This window comes from Trachymyrmex septentrionalis, unplaced genomic scaffold (genome assembly GCF_001594115.1).
Source record: "Trachymyrmex septentrionalis isolate Tsep2-gDNA-1 unplaced genomic scaffold, Tsep1.0 scaffold108, whole genome shotgun sequence".
Lineage (NCBI taxonomy): Eukaryota > Metazoa > Arthropoda > Insecta > Hymenoptera > Formicidae > Trachymyrmex > Trachymyrmex septentrionalis.
Genome location: NW_017304207.1, coordinates 325365 through 344572, shown reverse-complemented (window position 1 = coordinate 344572; position 19208 = coordinate 325365). Strand labels below are relative to the sequence as shown.

Here is a 19208-nt window from a genome sequence, read left to right as displayed (position 1 = left end):
AAACATTGTAATCATTTACACATAAGCACACATTTCCGATATTGTATACCAAATAAATAAAGAGTTCATCACAAATAAATGAGATTATATTACGATAATATATCTCATCCAATTATAAGGCTGGCTGTATTAGAATCATTGCAGATAGAGAGAGAGAGAGAGAGAGAGAGAGAGAGAGAAAGATGCTTTAATTTAAAAAAAAAAAGAACCGTTCCACTAACATGAATAATAAGCAACGAATGCAAATTCGACGAATCTGCTCATTCATATTATTCATGAATTTTGTAGGAATAGCAAAATGTGAATCTAAAATCATAAATATAGCTTTTCACTAATTTTTAAATATTATAATGCATATTATTATTATTATTATTATTACTATTATTACATTATATACTAATATTGTATAATACAATTTATATTTTTATCATCCTGCTTACAAGAGTTGTACCAACTATATCTTATAAACATTGATACAATTGTATTTTTGGTAAATTAAGAAGACTGCTGATATTTCATGTGTTGTATGATAAAGTTTTTCAAGCCTATTGATTGGCTACAAGACAAAGAGGTTTTCAGATCTCTATTCTGCAGCCAATCAACATGCTTAAAAAGTTTGTCATACGACACATGAAATATTAAGCTAACAATCGAGTGACAATGATAACAATTTGATGAAATACACAAAATGATCGATAATAATTTTATAAATCTTTGGAAAAAACAATATCTTGCTACTTTGCTTTTGTACAAGTTTTTTCTTTTAACTCCCAACAAGATTCCCAAAATTCTTTAAGTCTATTGTCTCCATTAGAACAAAAGTGTCGAAAATCCTGTATGATTTTCTTCTGGAAAAATTCATCGCCCGCCGAAAGAGACAACGACTTCCACTTACGGCTTACCATATGATTCCAAGACCATAAAAAGCCCATCTAAAATTAATAACAATTATAATTTTTATTAGGCAATTTGATTGCTAGATTTTTTGTCATCTGATGTTAAGTGTTTTAAAAAAATATGCTGTTGAAAAAAAAATGTAATATAAATCTAAAATCTATTTGATTAATTCTCTTCGTATTTCATTCAGAAAAAATATATTATTAAATTTAATTCTTATTACACCGGTAATTATTAATGCATGAAAATTTAAATAATCGTTCAAGTATACGATAAGATTACTTACTTTCCTATCTGTGCTATGGTCATCCTTTTTTCCACCAACATGTCTGGTAATGTACGCTTCGTGCGGACTAGACTGATCCGGATGAACCGGATATCTTTTTTGTCCTGTATTTCGCCGCACGACATTGGTAGCAGTTCGCGGACGCGGCCGAGTATTCGTACTGAATGGCACTAATATAAATGCATTGCCAGTGATATGAACGTACTGACGATCATTTTCGGTATTTTCGACTAAGCATGACATGAAGCCAAATCTCTGCAGAATTGCTTCTTGGAATAAAAATAACCTTTGCGCATAGGTATCTTCTCGGAATTCTGCAAATTTGTATCAAATAAAACAATTTGTTTTTTAATAAAACTGATAATAAAATCAAATTAATTTAGAACAAACCTTCAAAGAGGTGCCGCTTATTTGTCATTAAGCATTCCGTATCAAGTGGTATAAAAATAGGTCCTCTAAGAGGATCACTCTTTAGAGTATATGGTAGCGCCAACAAATCGCTGGGAATTGGTACCATCTGTATCCCACACATTTGAGCTTTGCGTTGCCAAACGAATATCTTACAGACAGATATTGATTATTAGCATTGATTCTCATATTCTAATAACAAAATTGTAAAAGAAGAGATAGATCGATATTTACCAGATCAGCCACTATACTGCCTGATGATGCTACCCATTGTACTACGAGTTCGTAAGAATTATCTACTTTATAAATAGACTGATATCTTAAATGACCCCACTCGATCCTATCACTTTTATTATTGATATCAATATCCAAATGAGTGTGTTTATACAACGGCACTGAAAGAGAACAAATTATATAAATAATTCGCGTTTTTTATATATATCTATACTTCATTGATCGAATCTTGACAATTATTTTACAAATATTTTCTTATATGATATATGATTTATAAAAATCATTCATTAAAAATTAGAGATTAACTCTTGTCTTTTTTTTTGTAGATATTTGTGATGTAATATGAAGGTGAAGACACATAAATCATATATTGAATATTTTTAGTGTTACCTGTCCAATTTCTATCATCCATTGATTCAGTTAAATCGATATCATCTCTCAGAAAAGATGGAACATTGGATTCATCAATAGTGTCGCAACTAGGAATTGTAGATACTGTGGACACTGTTGTTGAAGATGTTGGTTCACACCAGCCTTTCGATGGTCTCATCTCTATTTCTACCCATTCATTCTCAAAACTTTGCAAATTCCCGAGCGGAGCGGAATAGTCTGCGGCTATTGTAAAAAATGCAATTACATTGCGAATCGTTGAAAATTCGATCGTATTTACCTTTTTGATTTTCTTTATCCTGTACGATGTGATACAAATAAAATCCGAGGACAAAGGGTTGTGAGAAGTCACCGGATGCATGACATATCAATTTGTCTTGAATCATTCCCTGCACAAAAAAGATAAATTATTTTTTATGCATAATCTGGAGACACGATGTCTCGGCACTGAGATAAGCATCGTAGCGCGAGACACTGCTCTTTTACGCGAGCTGGCGAGTTGCGGCAGATCTGGAGACTGTAGATTCTTAGTAATGGCTGAATTGATGAAGTTCTATATACAGGGCCCAGCCGAATAACATGTAAACAAAAATATATAGAATAAAATTTTTCGATTTTCTGCTTAGTTCCCGAGAAAATCGAGTTTGAAAATCCGCTGCGTACTTATGCGGCTAAGTTACGCTTTCGTCGAGCGACGTATAATGCGTATAATGTTTATAAATGTTTACACGGAATGTAAAAGCTATTAGGTTAAAGGAAAACACGAAGAAAATTTTTAGTGAATAAAATTTTATTTTATCAATTATAGTATTGCTGGAACTGTTGTCCTCGTTGTCAGATACATAACTGTATGAACATAACCATCTAATTATCGATACCTGAACTTTCGGCAACGTAGAGCGTTGTTTATAAACACTATATGCGTTATATGTCGCTCGACGAACCGTAGCCTAGCCGTAATAGCACGTATCCAGCGGATATTCAAACTCAATTATCTCGAAAACTAAGCAGAAAATCAAAAAATTGTATTCTATATATTTTTTTTTTATCTTAACAGCAAATATATGTAGTTTAGGGGAGCCCCCCCCCCCCCACCAATGATCTTGATCTTGATATATGTTGTTAAGGTCATGACCCTGAGTGACCTTGAAAAAGTTTTAACCGTCGGACATTACTCCTTAAAAAGTTATAAATAAAAGAACTAAGAAATAACGTATATGATCTCTTTTCCACCATATAAAAGAAATTTTCTGTTTCAAAAGTATATTTTATAACTTTTCATGCGAAGCGACTCCCACCCCACCTCTCTCTTTGCTTGGGGAGGGGGGGGGGCGCACGACTTTCACCTGAAATGACTTCCACCTCATTTCCCCCATAGACATAATAAGAATAGACCGAGCGTGTCCTCTATTTTGGCATGGAGATCAGGTAAAAAAAGACAAAGAGCAAATATTAGACGAAGATCAAGATATTCACACCTTACTTCTCCTCCCAACTCGTTCCTAGTCACAAAGAGAAAGCTACACGGCATCTATTGTCCGTCCTTTTCTACTTAGTCTTCACATTTCAAACTTCACGCTCAATTTATTCTTATTATGTCTATGATATCTCCCCTCTGCTTGGAGATGCACGACTTTTACCTGAAGTGACTCCCATCTCACCTCCTCCCTTGCTTGTGGGGACACGACTTTCACCTGAAGCGACTCCCACCCAACGAGTGACGTCTGACGATTAAAACTTTTTCAAAGTCATTCAGGATCATGACCTTGACAACGTATGTCAAGGTCAAGGTCATTGAGTGGGCTCCCCTAAACTACATATATATTTACTTTACTTTTTTTATAAGAAATCATATCGTGCTCACTTTTATATATTATTCGGCCGGACCCTGTATATCGATAGCTACGCAATCGATAGCTACCGCTCGGGTTGTATAATGAAAGTACTTTTATTTTTTTCTGCGTGTCCTATGAACGGAGATATTGCGACGCAAACCTCTAAATCTCTGAATTTTACTATCATTTTAAGAAACGTCATCATTATCAGGAGACGCGGTAGTGTCTCAGCGCTAAGCCAAGTAGGGTAAACTTTTGAAAACGTCAAATGCCCGATTCTCATGAATTTTAACAGAAATACTCTAAATGATGTTAAATGACTGCCCTTAAATGAATTTTCACTGAAGATTTATTGCCAAAAATGTTTGAATGACGTTATAGAAGTACTTATTATTTTTAGTATATTACATGTTTATCACGATTTAAATTATAGCAGTTAGGCACGGGAGACACAAGTACAGAAAGAAAATATAATAATAATCTCATCCCCATCTGCCCCCCTGCTTAGCGGTGCCCGATTTTCACGCGAAGCGACTCCTATCTCACCTCTCCCCTTGCTTGGGGAGCGCGAAACTTCATCGCAAAGCGACTTTCACCCCACTTCCCCACTGCTTCATGGGCATTCGACTTTCCATGCAAAATGAGTTTCATCTCACCCTCCCTTCCCTCGTCTAGAGGCGCACAAAAGTGGGGTAGATCTTCTTGGAGGTCCAGGTCAATATCAAAGTCTTTCGGAAGTGATTTAGAGTCAGCTGTATACAGGTAATCCATTCAGGTGATATATGTTGTATTAAGAAACCAACACCAGTCTGAGGATGTTTCATGGCTTCCAACTTTACTTAAACATTTTTGGTGTTAATTTTCTTATCGGTGAAAATTCATTTAAGGGCATTTATTTGACGTCATTTAAAGTATTTTGCCAAAATTTATAAAAATCGGAGGTTTATCCGAGGAGTATCTGTATTCAGATAGTAGTGTGGCGCTAAGATATTATTAACGTCTATTAATAACAGTATTGTTGTCGTCGATCAGCAGAATGTACAGCTACAGCGTCTGGCGCCAAATGGTGCGAGAGATGCTAATCAGATGCCGTTCGAGTTGTGACGTTAGCGGTTAGAAGCTCGCGGCGATGTGCGCGGCAGTTTCTACGCATCAAGCTATCGATGGGTGCAGTCCGAGTTATGCACGAAGCGCATGATATATCGTTTTATTCTTCTTTATTACTTGGTAAACAATAAGGACAAATAATGCATCATGCGCTTCATGCGTAACTGAGAACGTACTTAATGACGGATATTCGGCACTTCATAAATTAATATCTCGATTGCGAAAATTGAGAAATGGTCAAGAACTAAGCATCAACGAGATACTATTAAAGACCATCGGCCCTGGGCAAATGCTCGTGACTATCAATGGAGCATGAGGATAATTAAAGAATTATGACATTTACCGACAATTAATAAAAATTTATGATTATTAACATAAATATTTTGTATAAATAAATATGCATACTTTTTTAATGCTATAATATCTTACATATTGCCTAAAAATTACAATTTTTTTCTCCGCAGTTATCATTTCTATTGATAAACAAAATAATAACATTAAAATCACAGTTTTTAATAAAAATCGAATATTATTAAGTTTTAAACATATATATCTACGAATAAATATGTATGTTTAATAATAAATCATGAAATTAGTACCGTATTAGTTTCTTACTTTTACCCACATAGCAATGTATTTTCTCAGGATAATTTGATCAGATTGATTCCATTCTGATCCAAAATATTAAATCGTCCATATAATTAGCTCAAGACATTTGTAATTATCATTGTACTAATATAAAACGTTCCTAGGATATCCTATTTTAATCCGAAAAAATTTTGATCACTATATTGATAAATTGCATTTTTCATCTTTTGACACATATATGTCATATACATTTACGTAATTTACCATTTTGAAAAAATCGCTCCGAGAACGTTCCAAACTTCAATCAGCTATGTTTTCTAATTATACAAAGATATGTAAAGATATACAATGTGAACAATGTACGCAATATATTATATGTGTGTAAGTTAAGATTAACTATTATGATAATATCAAATTCAAATTGTAAACTGCATTAGATAATAAAATTTTTCTAAATTTTTACCTTCATAATATTAATACCATGTTCAATTTCCATGCCCCCTTCTACATGGTTATTTAACCATTGGATTGCATCGGCGCTAACAAATGTTTGGCTAGGGAGCGAGGGATGTTGTGTTAAGAAACCAACACCAGTCTGAGGATGTTTCATGGCTTCCAAAATTTCCACGTTTGTTGCATTGCTTTTTATCTTGGTTAGCTCCTGGTTTGCACTGTAAATAGTTATATAATAAAAAATTATATATATCATATAACAATAATAATTAAAAGGACTTTGTATTTAAAAAAATATAACAACGAAGAAATTCAAGGCACTATACAATTACTATATCACGAACGATAATTTGCATATTTATATATTTATTTTATCAAATTTTTCATGTTCGTGTTAATTAATATATCCAAAGCTTCTCACGTTCTCGATCCGTTAGGATATATCGCCTTCATTAAATTGGTTTAAGTTTTCGCATCTGTATGTAATTTATTTGATTAGATACAATTTCGATAATCTGAAAGCGACTTATTTTTTATGAACTGCTGATAAAACAATCTGTGAAAGAACCCCGCACAAAACTTAAGGGTTTTGGTCAAATAGCTTTAAATTTTAATACTTTGTAACTTATGTTAAGCTGATTAAAATTCTTCACGAATATGAATCTCCAAATGTCTTTTTGTTCTAGGATCTTTGGAAAGTCTTTACATTTTATATGAAAAAGTACAAACAATCGAAATAAATTCTTTTTTACTACACTTGTACCAATGGTATGTTTATAATTTTAACTTTGCGTTTTCGGAATTACCCGGAAACAACATGAACGTGATGGGCGTCTTTATTCTTCTGAGATGCTTAATTTATATGAGTTCCCTTGGTTCTCATGAATAGCGTGCGTGAATCTTCTTGGAAATTCTAACATGCTTCTTGGAATTAGAAAATAAAGTAAGGCTTTTTTTTCAGGATGTCTTATACCGTAATAATATTTTTCGAAATATTAAAAAATATAATACTTTTTTCGTGATATTATGTTCGACAGTTTTTCCGTAACATACATGTATTACTAGGCCTAGTGTCCGGTTGCATATTTTGACCGATTTTATTTACTGTCATCCTCCTTTTGTTTCATAGCATTTATATTGCGCGTAAAAACATAGATCGGGTTCAGGAATCTAGACGACGATCTATATATGGAATGGTGGTGGACTCCACACATGTGAATTTCATGTGTGGAATTTCCAACACAAAAGGAAAAATATAAATGATGGCGGGAAATGTACAGCTTCAACCAATTATCCGATTGACATTTTTTCCCATATAAAATAGACAATTTTTATGAGGCCGTAAACCTAGAAATGTCATAAATTTTCCAAAATAACTATTTCTTTAAACAGGTTGAAAATGAAAAAAAGTTCGTGAAAATTGACACTTAATTTCAAATAGATGCCATTCTGTAAATTTTCAAATTTTTCAAATAAAATGATTTATGGCTTCACAAATTTAATATATTTTAATAATTTCATTGATTTTTTTGTTTCAGATAAACTGTCGAGATTTCTCACCAATTGGCTACGTACTGCACGCTCTAATGCACCCGTAGGCTACAGCCGCAATTTTCTACATTTGTAAAAATAAAAAAATTATTTTTGTATGTTGAAATATAAAAAACATAATGCAAAAAATCATTTCAATATCTCTTTCCTTCCCTGAAAAAAATTGAGAAAAAATACATAAATTTTAGAGCTCTAGACTAGAACCTCCCCTTAAGCACTTGAAGAGAAATGAATGAACGACAGTTGTCTTGAAATGACAAGGTCATTTTGTACCATAATGGGTGTGTGTGTGTGTGTGTGTGTGTGTGTGTGTGTGTGTGTGTGTGTGTGTGTGTGTGTGTGTGTGTGTGTGTGTGCGCGCGCGTGCGTGTGCGTGTGCGTGTGTGCGCGCGTGTATACATCTGTATAAATATATAAATATGTAAATAGGAGATGACTTTACCACTGTTGGTCCCAAGTTCAAATAAAAAGGAAATAGATATCTAGTCACTTATCATTATTTTTTAAATAACAGAACTTTTTCGTTGCTATTTATCAATATACATATTATAGTTGATATAAATCGAATTTTAAAATACAAAATAATTCGTAAAGAAGATTAGGTGGAAAGCAATAATTGATGTATTATTGTATTTTCAAGTTTTCAAATTTTTCATAAGATTATTAATTTTTTTGTAACAAATATCCTAATGAAAAATATAATCTAATTAACGTTTTGTAGTGCAATATTACTCGCATTTTATCCAATTGGAATTAATTTCTAAATCATTGAGGCATAACTGACAGTGATTTTATAATGATGCGAATAAGGATTTTATTCACTTTAATTCAATGTACCAATTTTTTCTTAAATCTGGCATTATCATAACAATTATTTTTTGTATCTACGAAGAAAAATATATAAGAAAATATAGAAATAAAACGATCCCCGAGTGGTCGCGAAATCCTCGAAAATTGGTACTCTCTTTATTTAGACTATTTTTCTGAATAAGATCTTTCAAAGATCTTAGAGAAAAAAACTAAGGCATTTGGAGGTTTGTGCCCGTAAGGACTTTTAATCAACTTGGCATGAGCTACAAAATATTAAAATTATTTGAAACAATGACCAAAACTTATTTCCCATGAGATTTGTACGGAGTTTCTTTATGTATCTGCATCGCTGAGGACGATTCCGAAAAGAGTTGAAACATTTGATTAGAATAAAGATAGCATGTCTTTAGCAAAGTAATAAATAAGTTTATTTCAAAAATTTTTGTGTTCATCCGCGCTGTACTCTCATTTCTTGTTGTATTTTTTCATTATTTGTTGTTGAATTTGTTTATATTATATAGATACTATAGATATTTAATATAAAAACTACTAATATACAAAGCTACAGTCTATCCAGAAGATTCATTACTTATTTTAAATGCGAAACAAGATGAGAACTGTCTTCTTAAGTAAAAATCACAGAGAAAACAAATAACTCTTCGTCTCTCATAAATCTCATAAATTCTATAATTAAAGATTTGTTCTATTATAAATTGATAAGTCATTAATTGTAAATATTGATAGTAATTAATGCAACTTAACTCCAAATGTTTCGTAATAAACCAAATGAATGATTCTGTATACAAATATCAATACTCTTAAATAAAGTATCCAAACGCAAGTTAACGCATATTATCATTTTACCGTTAAATCAAATTAATATCGTAAATTAAAGCAAATAATATCCTTGTACCTGTCGTCATTAGCATCAAAATGATCTTGCTGCTGTTGCTCGAGCGACAACGGCAAAACAGCTTCACTGGCAGGTGATACGCGTCCTCTGTCCATTACTTTAGAACCAGATCTGAATCACGTATAAAAATAGAGAACATTTATTAAATTATTATACTAGAGCGTAGAAAAAAATGCAAATTCTACGAAGCTATTTATATGTTAATGCTATCTAAAACAAGCAAAAATATTTTATTTTATTATCAAATTAAATTTAAAAAATCCTTACAAAAACAGTTCTCTCGCTTTTTTATTAATTTAAATTGCAAAAGGAATAAGAGAGTGAGACCAACCTGTTTGGCACGTGGCGAGGAGTGTCGAGGCACGTGCGGGCAGCCGCAGCGGTATTCACTACATGCCTCTCCTGTACAGAGGAGCAACAACCCCGTCACTCCCTCACTCACTACCAAAATATTCTAAATGATCACATAGAGCATACATACATATGCTGTTAAATTTAAGCTTTTGCATCTCATTTGTCCTCAGTACGTTGTGTATGTATACTTTCTGAACCAGGCATTAATCAAACAAACAGAAAAAGATGAAAGAAGCTGAAAGGTACAGAAACTATGTGGGGGATTTAAACTCTCTCGCTTTCTTCCTAATGCGTCGCACCTACTCCATATCGAATAACATCGAGATGATATTAATCAAAGTGTCGCGGCGGTTGTTACCAAAGCCCAAGGTGAATAAAAGTGCGGGACAAGAATAATTTATTATAGTACATGTAATACGCAATGACATTCAAAAATATTTTATAAAAATCACGCAAAATAAAAAAAGACATGCACGATAATAGTGCGGTCGAAAACGTTGTACGCTACGTTTATGTCAGATGTATCGGTGCATCCTTTTTTTAATTGTGCTTCTGAATTTAACAAAAGTATGGAGCAATCACCGAAAGCGTTAAACTGAAAAGAAATTGATTTAATATACGGAATATATATCCATACACACTATAAAACAATGTCAAACTCTAATAAAGCATCAAAGAATAGTTTAGTGATCATGTTATGTTCATGCTTCATATTATCACCGTGTGCATTTTAGCATTAACTGTCCTCACTGAAAAAAATCACGTCATGTAGTTGCATGATGAAATCATGTAATTAAAACATGTAAATTACGTAACGGTTCCAAATCAATACATGATTTTTTTAAATTACATAATTTGAAAAGTCACATGATGATATATATTTTTTCTTCTATTTCTATCATTTAATTCTTCAAAATTCGATAACTATAATATAAAATCACATGATGGGTAAAATTATTACGTGAAATTATTAAGTGATTTACATGTTTTAATTACAAAATTTCATCATATAACATTGTAACATGATTTTTTTCAGTAGGTATTGTTCTTTCTCCATCTTTGTTCAAATCAAATATATTCTTGTACTGGAGTTAACAAGTAAATCCTACTTAACATCAAATGCACACTAAAAATATGTAGCATTAGTAAAATAATATATGTTTCGCAAAATCAATAAGCCAGTTAAATATAATATAATGCAAAAGTATCCCGCTCCAGCGGATACTCGTACATAATAAACCAAGCAAGAATGAAAATTATTGACACACCAATTTGAAATAGTCCACTGAAAAAAAAGAACAAAAGAGGAATCCGCAAAACTATGCAGTTAAAGATTGGCGCAAAGCAACAATGCTGAAATCATCAAGATAAACATATTCAAACCTTGGTCTCGGTTTCTCTGGCAGACGGTTGCTCCCGAGTCGCTCCCTGAAAGGAGAGCTGCCAACTAGATTGGTCTGGAAAGTATGATGATATGTAAGAGTAATTGTGAATGATAATGATCAAGCTGATGATATCGTGAACATGTATATATAACTAAAATGCGACGTTCAACATTAAAAAGTGTCTTGTACAAGTGTATTAAATCGTGTGTGTGTGTGTGTGTGTGTGTGTGTGTGTGTGTGTGTGTGTGTGTGTGTGTGTGTGTGTGTGCGTGTGCGCGCGCGCGCGCGCGCGCGCGCATATACAAGGTGTCCCTTTTAATTTATCCAACCGGTTTTCTCAAAATCCTTAAGACAAAAATGCACAAGTTTTATGACATCAAGGAGAAAAGAAGTTGATAACATCTTATAGCGTTTTTCATTGGCAAAGTGCACTCAATGCATTTTAAAGTCGTTGTACACAAATCAACATAAAGATGTACGTCTAATAAAAATATATAAACGAATTAAACCGTAAAATTCTCAATACATTTTATTGTGCTATTTGATAAAATATACATTGGGTATTTTTATTAATTGAGACATCTTACTTTTATTCAGATTTGATTAGTATACAACAGCTTTAATGTGCACTGAGTACAGTTCTGCCAGTGGAAAACGCTATTAGTTAACCTTGATAAGATGTCCTCAAGGTTATTTAAAATTTTTTTAACGCCCCATTTTTTATTATTTATTCTCGTAGTTAACTTCAAGAGTGATTGATCTAACCTTAAGAATATCTTCTCAAGGCCAACTAAGATCACCAACTTCTTTCCCCCTTGAAGCCATAAAACTTTTTGTCTGAAACATTTTCATCTTAAACTTAAGGATTTTGAAAAAACAGGCTGGATAAATTAAAATGGGACGCACTATATGTAAAACGAGAGAAAAGTGTAAATCGAATACATCGTGACATCTGACGCATAACGGATAAGCTCGCTAAAAATCATAGATGCACATTCAATGCAAAAATATATCAAGCACGATTACAGTTATCGTGAGATTATATTGTCTTGTGTAAGCTGGCCTGATCATTCCAGGTAACACGTATCAAAGAAGGGATTCTATCGAGAAATTCGTATACATCTAGCCTTAAGAAATAAGGTAAAATTACACCAGCTGAAACCATTCCACATCCAAATAAAAAGAGATTTTTCAATTATAAGTTTCCAAAAAAGATGACAAAATATTATGTATTATTTTTTCGTAATAGTTTGTTTCTTTCCGAATGATCTCGAAATCTTCTTTTTATTGTTCTGCAAAATTATTTTTTCTGTTGCAACTTCAGTTCATCCGTAATATTCTATATCAAGAATGATATATAAGAATGAATATACAAGTTCATAGATAATTAAAGGAGAGCTCTCCAAGAAATTTTCTTTTATTATATCCCGCGCGTAAAGAATTCAGAAGCTCGTATGAACGAGAATCTCAACAATTGGACTCAGTGTATCGAGGCTATAGGAAGGAAGGATGTACCTGGTTAGTGAGGAATATCAGGCTCGTGCTGTGCCTGCGTCTGGTCAAATGAGAGGCAGGATCTCTTGGAGGGACACCACCTAGAGCTGTGGGGCTCTGAAACATATCATGCTGAAAACCCCTCCCCGTACAAACATTCCAGCTACAAGTCTCTACTTATCGCATACCTATACGTAACACCGCATTTGCAAATTTATTTATAAGCAGAGACCAATTGTGATTTCGTAATCGTTACTTTAATCTATTCTATCTTTAATCTATTATCAACGCGTACGTATCATAAATACTTTGATATGTATTTCGGAACGATCGTATATGTAGTATAGGTATAAGAGTATAAGTATTATATCGTTAAGTAGTAAATTAATACTGCTGAGAATGTTGCTATTGTACATGTTAGGCTAACGCAAAGTGTCAAAACAAGTTTTGTAAAAAGCCGTGCATTTTCTTTTAATAATTTCTAAATAATGAGATATTTTAGTGTCTTTTATTCTCTTCAGCATGTTGTAGAGCAATGTTTTATCTATACATAATTAAGTTTTGTCAGAAACTATTATTTCGCTAATAAGAATTAATACTTTATGCCACAATAAATATGCTCACAGAAACTGCGTAATTCAAAAGTTAATAAGGTATAAATAATTAACAAAAGCACATTAAAATAAGTCTGCGCAAATCAATAAAATATGAGCATGCAACATTCAAATGTAATATAGAGGAGATATTTCAGAAAATATAATTTTTATATATTATTTTCCTGTACATATATATACAAAGTGTCTCAATAACTATTACCGCCTTAAATATCTTCGAATCTACAAGCTTCAGAGGAAAATTTGTGTAATAAAATGCACGATACGAAGGGGGCTATCATATAACGGTAATAATTTTTGTTCAGATGGAGGCGCTTCGGAGATTTTAAGATAATCGTTTTTTAAACTGGGACTATATAATTTTTTTTTTTACGTAATATAATTTCTCTAATTATTATGCATAATAGAATATTTAGTTAGAGATACAAAAAATCTAATAGTTTTGAGATTCTTCTCAGTACTATTGCTCGTACTAAGCTTGCAGTGGCTGAGCGTAGTGACTTCTCTCATATGCCTGTCGTGCGCATGCTGGTTGTACACACTCATGTGAGACCTACAGTTTAACGTCGATTCCAAATGATGAAATTTTGTTAAAGAAGTGCTCTTGGGATACTTTCAGTGGGTGCAAGGATACTTTCGGTGGGTTGTTGTTTCCTTCCGAGAGGAGACACAAGCGTATGACATATTTTGATTCTACCAGAAATCGAACTCGGGATCTCTAACATAGCAGATCAATGCGCTGTCTGCTCTACCATACTCGCAGTTTTGACATATTTTATACTTTATTGTGGAAAATATTGACATGAAATATTAAATACCTCGAATCATATTATATAAAAAATATAAAAAATCATAATATGTAAATGTTACATCCAGCGGATTCCTACGGCTCTTTTCTTTCGTGGAGATCTGGAGTTCGTTGAATATAGAGACAGCTGCGAGTAACGAACAAATTGAGCTGTTACAGCCTAGAAAGGGCTAAAAATTGTCTTTCCTTACGTTAAAAACTAAAGCGAAGAATCCAATATTTCCTTATAAATGTCACTCGGGGATAAACTAAAAATTAGTGCACGTGTGCGAGCGATGGAGCCAAAAGGACACCGAATCTGTGCCCCTCGGACACCGCAACTAAAAGAATAATAATAAATATGTTTTTTGGGAGCGTAGGATCGGCGCCAAGATACTTTTTAATGGTGAAGTCGCGAATAATTCTCACGAGCCCGCGATCGTAAAATCTAGAAGTGACACGCGACATTCTGGGGGAGCGGCATTTGGTGGGCCCATGCCAACATTGCACATACGCTTCCTTAACATACCCCTTGTACATAATTTTAGTGAAAAGCCATAAAGTTTAAGATGACACTTGCTCTACAAAGTCCACTAATATCTTCTTCTTCCCCAAAACGTATTCCGAATCTCGATCAATCCTAAAGCGAGAAAAAATCCTACTACTATTTAACAAAACCTATTCCATCAATCCGAACTCAAGTAATCGGGGGAGATTAGTTTAAAATCGCGGTTTCGCGGCCCTCGAGGAGATTTTTTTAGGAGTTCCCAAAGGCGAAAGTTATGTTGGGACTTTTGGGAAAGACTTCGATTCTCGAAGACCTTTTTCCCAGTGATTAGAGTCGATACAAACAAGTAACCTATTCTATCAATGTAAGATCAATGGCACTAACGAATCAGGCGAATCCACGAAGTGAACCCCTACATTTGACGATCTCTCTGGCATCCCACACATCACTCTCACCAAGTAGTAAGTCTTCAATCTTACTGCAGTACCCTCCGGTGCCCCTCTTCCTCTTTTTAAAAACAAACAAATTTGTAGTGCGTTCTTGCAGTACTTTCGCCCCTCATCGCCATCGTCCAGCAGGAATTAATAATACGTGCTAACGCATCGTCCGTGTCCACTCTATCATCATGGAAAACTCCCAAGAACATATAAAATCTCTGCTAGTTCAGTCACCGCGCCGGCCCCGACTCAATCGCTGTATCTAGAAATTTCTTACTCCCCCATCTCTAACCCGTCTCCAGATTTTTTCAATGACCTCTTTCCATCCAGTCCCTCCTCTCTTTCATATCCAGCATCACCATCCCCAACTGGAGGAACCTCCCGTCTCTCCTAGCACCCCTTTAATTCCTTCCGTCCATTGATGGACTCCCGCTCGGTCCTTTTCCCCTCCTCTTTCATAACGCCAATCAATTGTTGGAATACATGTTCTAAATTCCTTCTTCCAATGATCGGGTGATAGTCCACATCGAAAAATCCACCTGTCTCTTTTCGGTCCCCGTACAAACTCTCATTCCCATCAATCCATTTTCCTTCCAATCGTACGAATTCCCTAAAATTTAATTCTCTCCTTGTTTGGGCACGCTGTGGCGTATCCCAGAATTTTCTCTTAGAGGTCGTCATCTTGCTCTGACTCGGTACTACGTTTTGTTCGGAATGGATTGTGATAATGTTTAAAATAACTTTGATATAATATAGCACATTTACTTCTTACAACAAAATGGCGGACCGTCTTCTTGTAACCTCGAATACAGATTCGCAATTATCACGCTGTGATCGATCATCTACGCAAGCGCTCAGGATCTCCTTACTCGATTGATATACATGAGTGATCTCTTTTCAGTCACACTAGAGAGAAACCTGAGAGAAGACGTGACAGCCCAAAACCTGTAATCGCAAAATGCTGCCGCGCACTACTGCCCTCTGACAAAGTGGACGTAAACTACATAGCAACGTCCACTTTTCTTAGAGTACATCGTCCGTTTTACAAGGCTGGAGACAATAAATCGATATTTGTATAATATTTTTTTATAATATTTTCGTATAATCGTGTTATATATAGCACGATTATATGACTCAACTGAGACCGAACAATCCTCCCTTTCCAAACCCTCCGCACCCTATATAACGCCTGCGTTACACATACGCTCACGCACACTTATGTGCACAAGTATATAAACATAACAAACCAAGAAAGTTGTATTGTGCATGGTCTAGCTTTATCTTAAAGAAAAATATATTAACCTCCATTTTCTTTTTTTAATTATATTGTAAAATTCTGCCTTATTTATTCAGTCAACCTTCCTTGTATTCATCTCTAGTCCTCCCGCGATTGCACTTGGTCCTCTCCCCGGTCATGTGGAAAGACAGGACACGCGAACACACCGGCATATCTGGCGTTAAAGTGCGCCCTAGTGGCACACTGATCCAGTTTGCGCGCTTTAAATAAGTGCGTTCGACTCGTGAGTCCGCTCAGCGGAGCGTTGATCACGAGAGAGGTTTCCACTTCGTCCTCCCGACCTCTGGCTCCAGGACGAAGCGAAATGCTCTCGATTTGCGTCGCTCCTTCCCCACAGCTCTCTTACGGTCCGAAGCTTGGACGTGACCAAATCGGTCAGAAATTCGGTTTCTGCTACGTTCACTTCCCACAGCTCCATGCGTGCTTGAACGTAACATCGTAAAAAAATCATCATATAATTCCATTTTTTTAATTAAGTTGATCTTGAGATCTCCGAAGCGCATCTACTTAGACAAACATTGTTGTCATATGATAGCCTTTTTCATATTGTGCAACTTTAATTATATAATTTTTTCTCTGAACTTTATAGATTCGAAGATATGGATGTACTTCCGAAAATCGATTACCTCGATTTCGACGAAATTTTGTAAAAAAAAAACTTCATTTAAAATAAAAGCCCTTAAGAGGATCCTAAAGCCGTCTGTATTACCAACTAAACATATAATTTTTGTATAATAATTACTTTTTTCCTCTTTTAGATATTCGAAAATCCTTTTCCAGGATTAAAGCATTAATACGTGTCTGTGAGGTAAAGTTTATCAAAAACATGAAAAAGTTTCAAAATTGAGATCTTTACATTTCTTAGCCCAATATGGCACTCTAGAGCTGTCGTGACAATATTTTATCGTATAAAAGCTGTGCATCTATACTTACGAAATAGTAGTCCATAGACTAGTAGTTTACACGAAGAAATAATACGTGAAGTTTTTAGAATCGAATTAGACGTCTAATTAAAATGTTATTGTTATACGAAAATTTATGTATATATATATATGACATGCGTATTGATATAGTAATGTGCCAATGATACATAAATCGTCTGTGTGTAAATCTTACATTATGACTAATCTTTAGGATCCCCTTAAAAGACTTTTTGGCAATAAAAAAGCCATTGTTTTTTAATGAAATGATGAAATAGATAGTGAGTGTTCATCACCAATATAGTGATAAAATTGTTGATTTTAATGATCTTAAAATATATTAAAGAGAAAAAGTCACTAAGTTTCTTGAACCTATCTTTTATTAAATAAATTAATTTTTTTTACATTTATAATATGATTTTGTATGACATTTTGTAATATATTTAAACAGCATTAAAAACAGTACATAATATCTTCTATTTTGCGTAAAAATCTATCTCATCATTTCGATATCTATTATTTTTGTATATTGTAGATTCATACATTTAATAAGACAAAGATTTAATAGAGATATTAAATATATAATACGCATCACCTAGTATAGAGGTCTGCCTAATCTTTTCGGTATCTATTATTTTTAGTATGCTGTGCTTATTTAGTAAGACAAAGATTTAATAAATATAAGTATCCAATTTATGCACTACCTTATGTTGAGGTCTAATCTTTTTATTTATTACTCTAATAGCGTTTTCAACAATCCCATCCGGATTTGTACCAAGCTGGATTAGATTAAGCTCTACTATTGGTTACCAGTTACTATTGGTAACTACAATTGGACATTATATGTTTTGTTAATAGGACAGCACGTAGTGGCGGATTTACACATTTTTTCACCCTAAGTCCTACATTTCTTAACGCCCCTTTAAGACACTTGGCGTCCCTTTCAGACAAATAAACAATAAAAAACAAGGTATCGAAAGATATCATTTTTTCATTAAAACGTCAAAATTTTATTTTTGTGCGCCAAAGCACTACTTCAAGATGCCATATTGGCAAAAATGCGTCACAACTGGCAATCCTACACAAATGTAAAATTAATTTTCCATTCGTTCTATTTCGAAGAATTCTGTACTAGTTCTGAACGCAATTGTAGCGCAATATGTTAGAATGAAACAAACTATATCTGTCTCACTCTAACTTACTATATCAGTGTACATTAATTCAAAACTTGGTGTGAAAAAAGAAACGATCTTTTAATTTTGGTCCCTAGAAGGATGGTGCCCTTAGCATTAGGCTTGAGCCTCAGAGGCTTCTATTTAAATCTTGACAGCGCGAAACGTCATTAATCTAACGAAGGTTGCTGCAAATGCAGGTCAGGCCGAAAACGCTACTAGTATATTGTAGACTCATTCATTTAATAAGGCGAAGATTTGATATATTGTATTAGATATCAGAAAAATAATAGAGCTTTTCTCTTTAATATACTTTTAGATCATTAAAATTGATTTCTCATCATTAATATAAATATTTATCATTTTACTATTATATTTCAATTAAAAAAAATGACTTCCTTAGAAGTTGTCAAAAATCCCTTTAAGAGTTTCCATTTTAATCCGAAATAAAGTATGTTATAAAAGTTTAATCAAAATTAGAGGTAGTCGGTTTTAGAAAATTTATCCGAAGATATTTAAGGTGGTAACAGTTATTGAAACGCATGCACGCACGCACGCACGCGTATATAAATTAGAAAAAAAATCTGTCAAGAATTTTTTATATTTTGTGTTATGGATAACTCTCAAAAAATTGGAATTATTTGATAGTGATTGATAGATGTAACTTCGTTACAAGTAGTACGAGTTGCTCCCATTCTCTGCATTAGAGATCATAATGTCATAACGTAAGCAGTAGCCAATGCATCATGTTTACTTTGCTTTAAGAGA

The 19208-nt window shown here is 33.8% G+C and overlaps 1 protein-coding gene across 10 annotated transcripts in view; it reads right to left on the bottom strand.

The window, feature by feature from the left end:
- Window positions 1-437: 437 nt before the first annotated feature.
- LOC108747748 (DEP domain-containing protein 5) overlaps window positions 438-19208 on the bottom strand; it is a 43761-nt gene continuing 24990 nt past the window's right edge. For 4 of the 10 annotated variants that reach the window (XM_018485460.1, XM_018485451.1, XM_018485495.1 and 1 more), the window contains 10 exons: window positions 12727-12837; window positions 11210-11283; window positions 9473-9583; window positions 6209-6416; window positions 2496-2604; window positions 2216-2440; window positions 1826-1986; window positions 1574-1742; window positions 1184-1497; window positions 438-932 (listed from right to left, as the gene is read on the bottom strand). In XM_018485460.1, the coding sequence (XP_018340962.1) occupies window positions 735-932; window positions 1184-1497; window positions 1574-1742; window positions 1826-1986; window positions 2216-2440; window positions 2496-2604; window positions 6209-6416; window positions 9473-9583; window positions 11210-11283; window positions 12727-12837 (1680 nt within the window). In that variant the 3' untranslated portion in view covers window positions 438-734. Of the gene's footprint in view, window positions 933-1183; window positions 1498-1573; window positions 1743-1825; window positions 1987-2215; window positions 2441-2495; window positions 2605-6208; window positions 6417-9472; window positions 9584-9803; window positions 9875-11209; window positions 11284-12726; window positions 12838-19208 lie in introns of all 10 variants that reach the window. The other 6 variants (XM_018485487.1, XM_018485506.1, XM_018485514.1 and 3 more) reach the window with 4 other exon arrangements.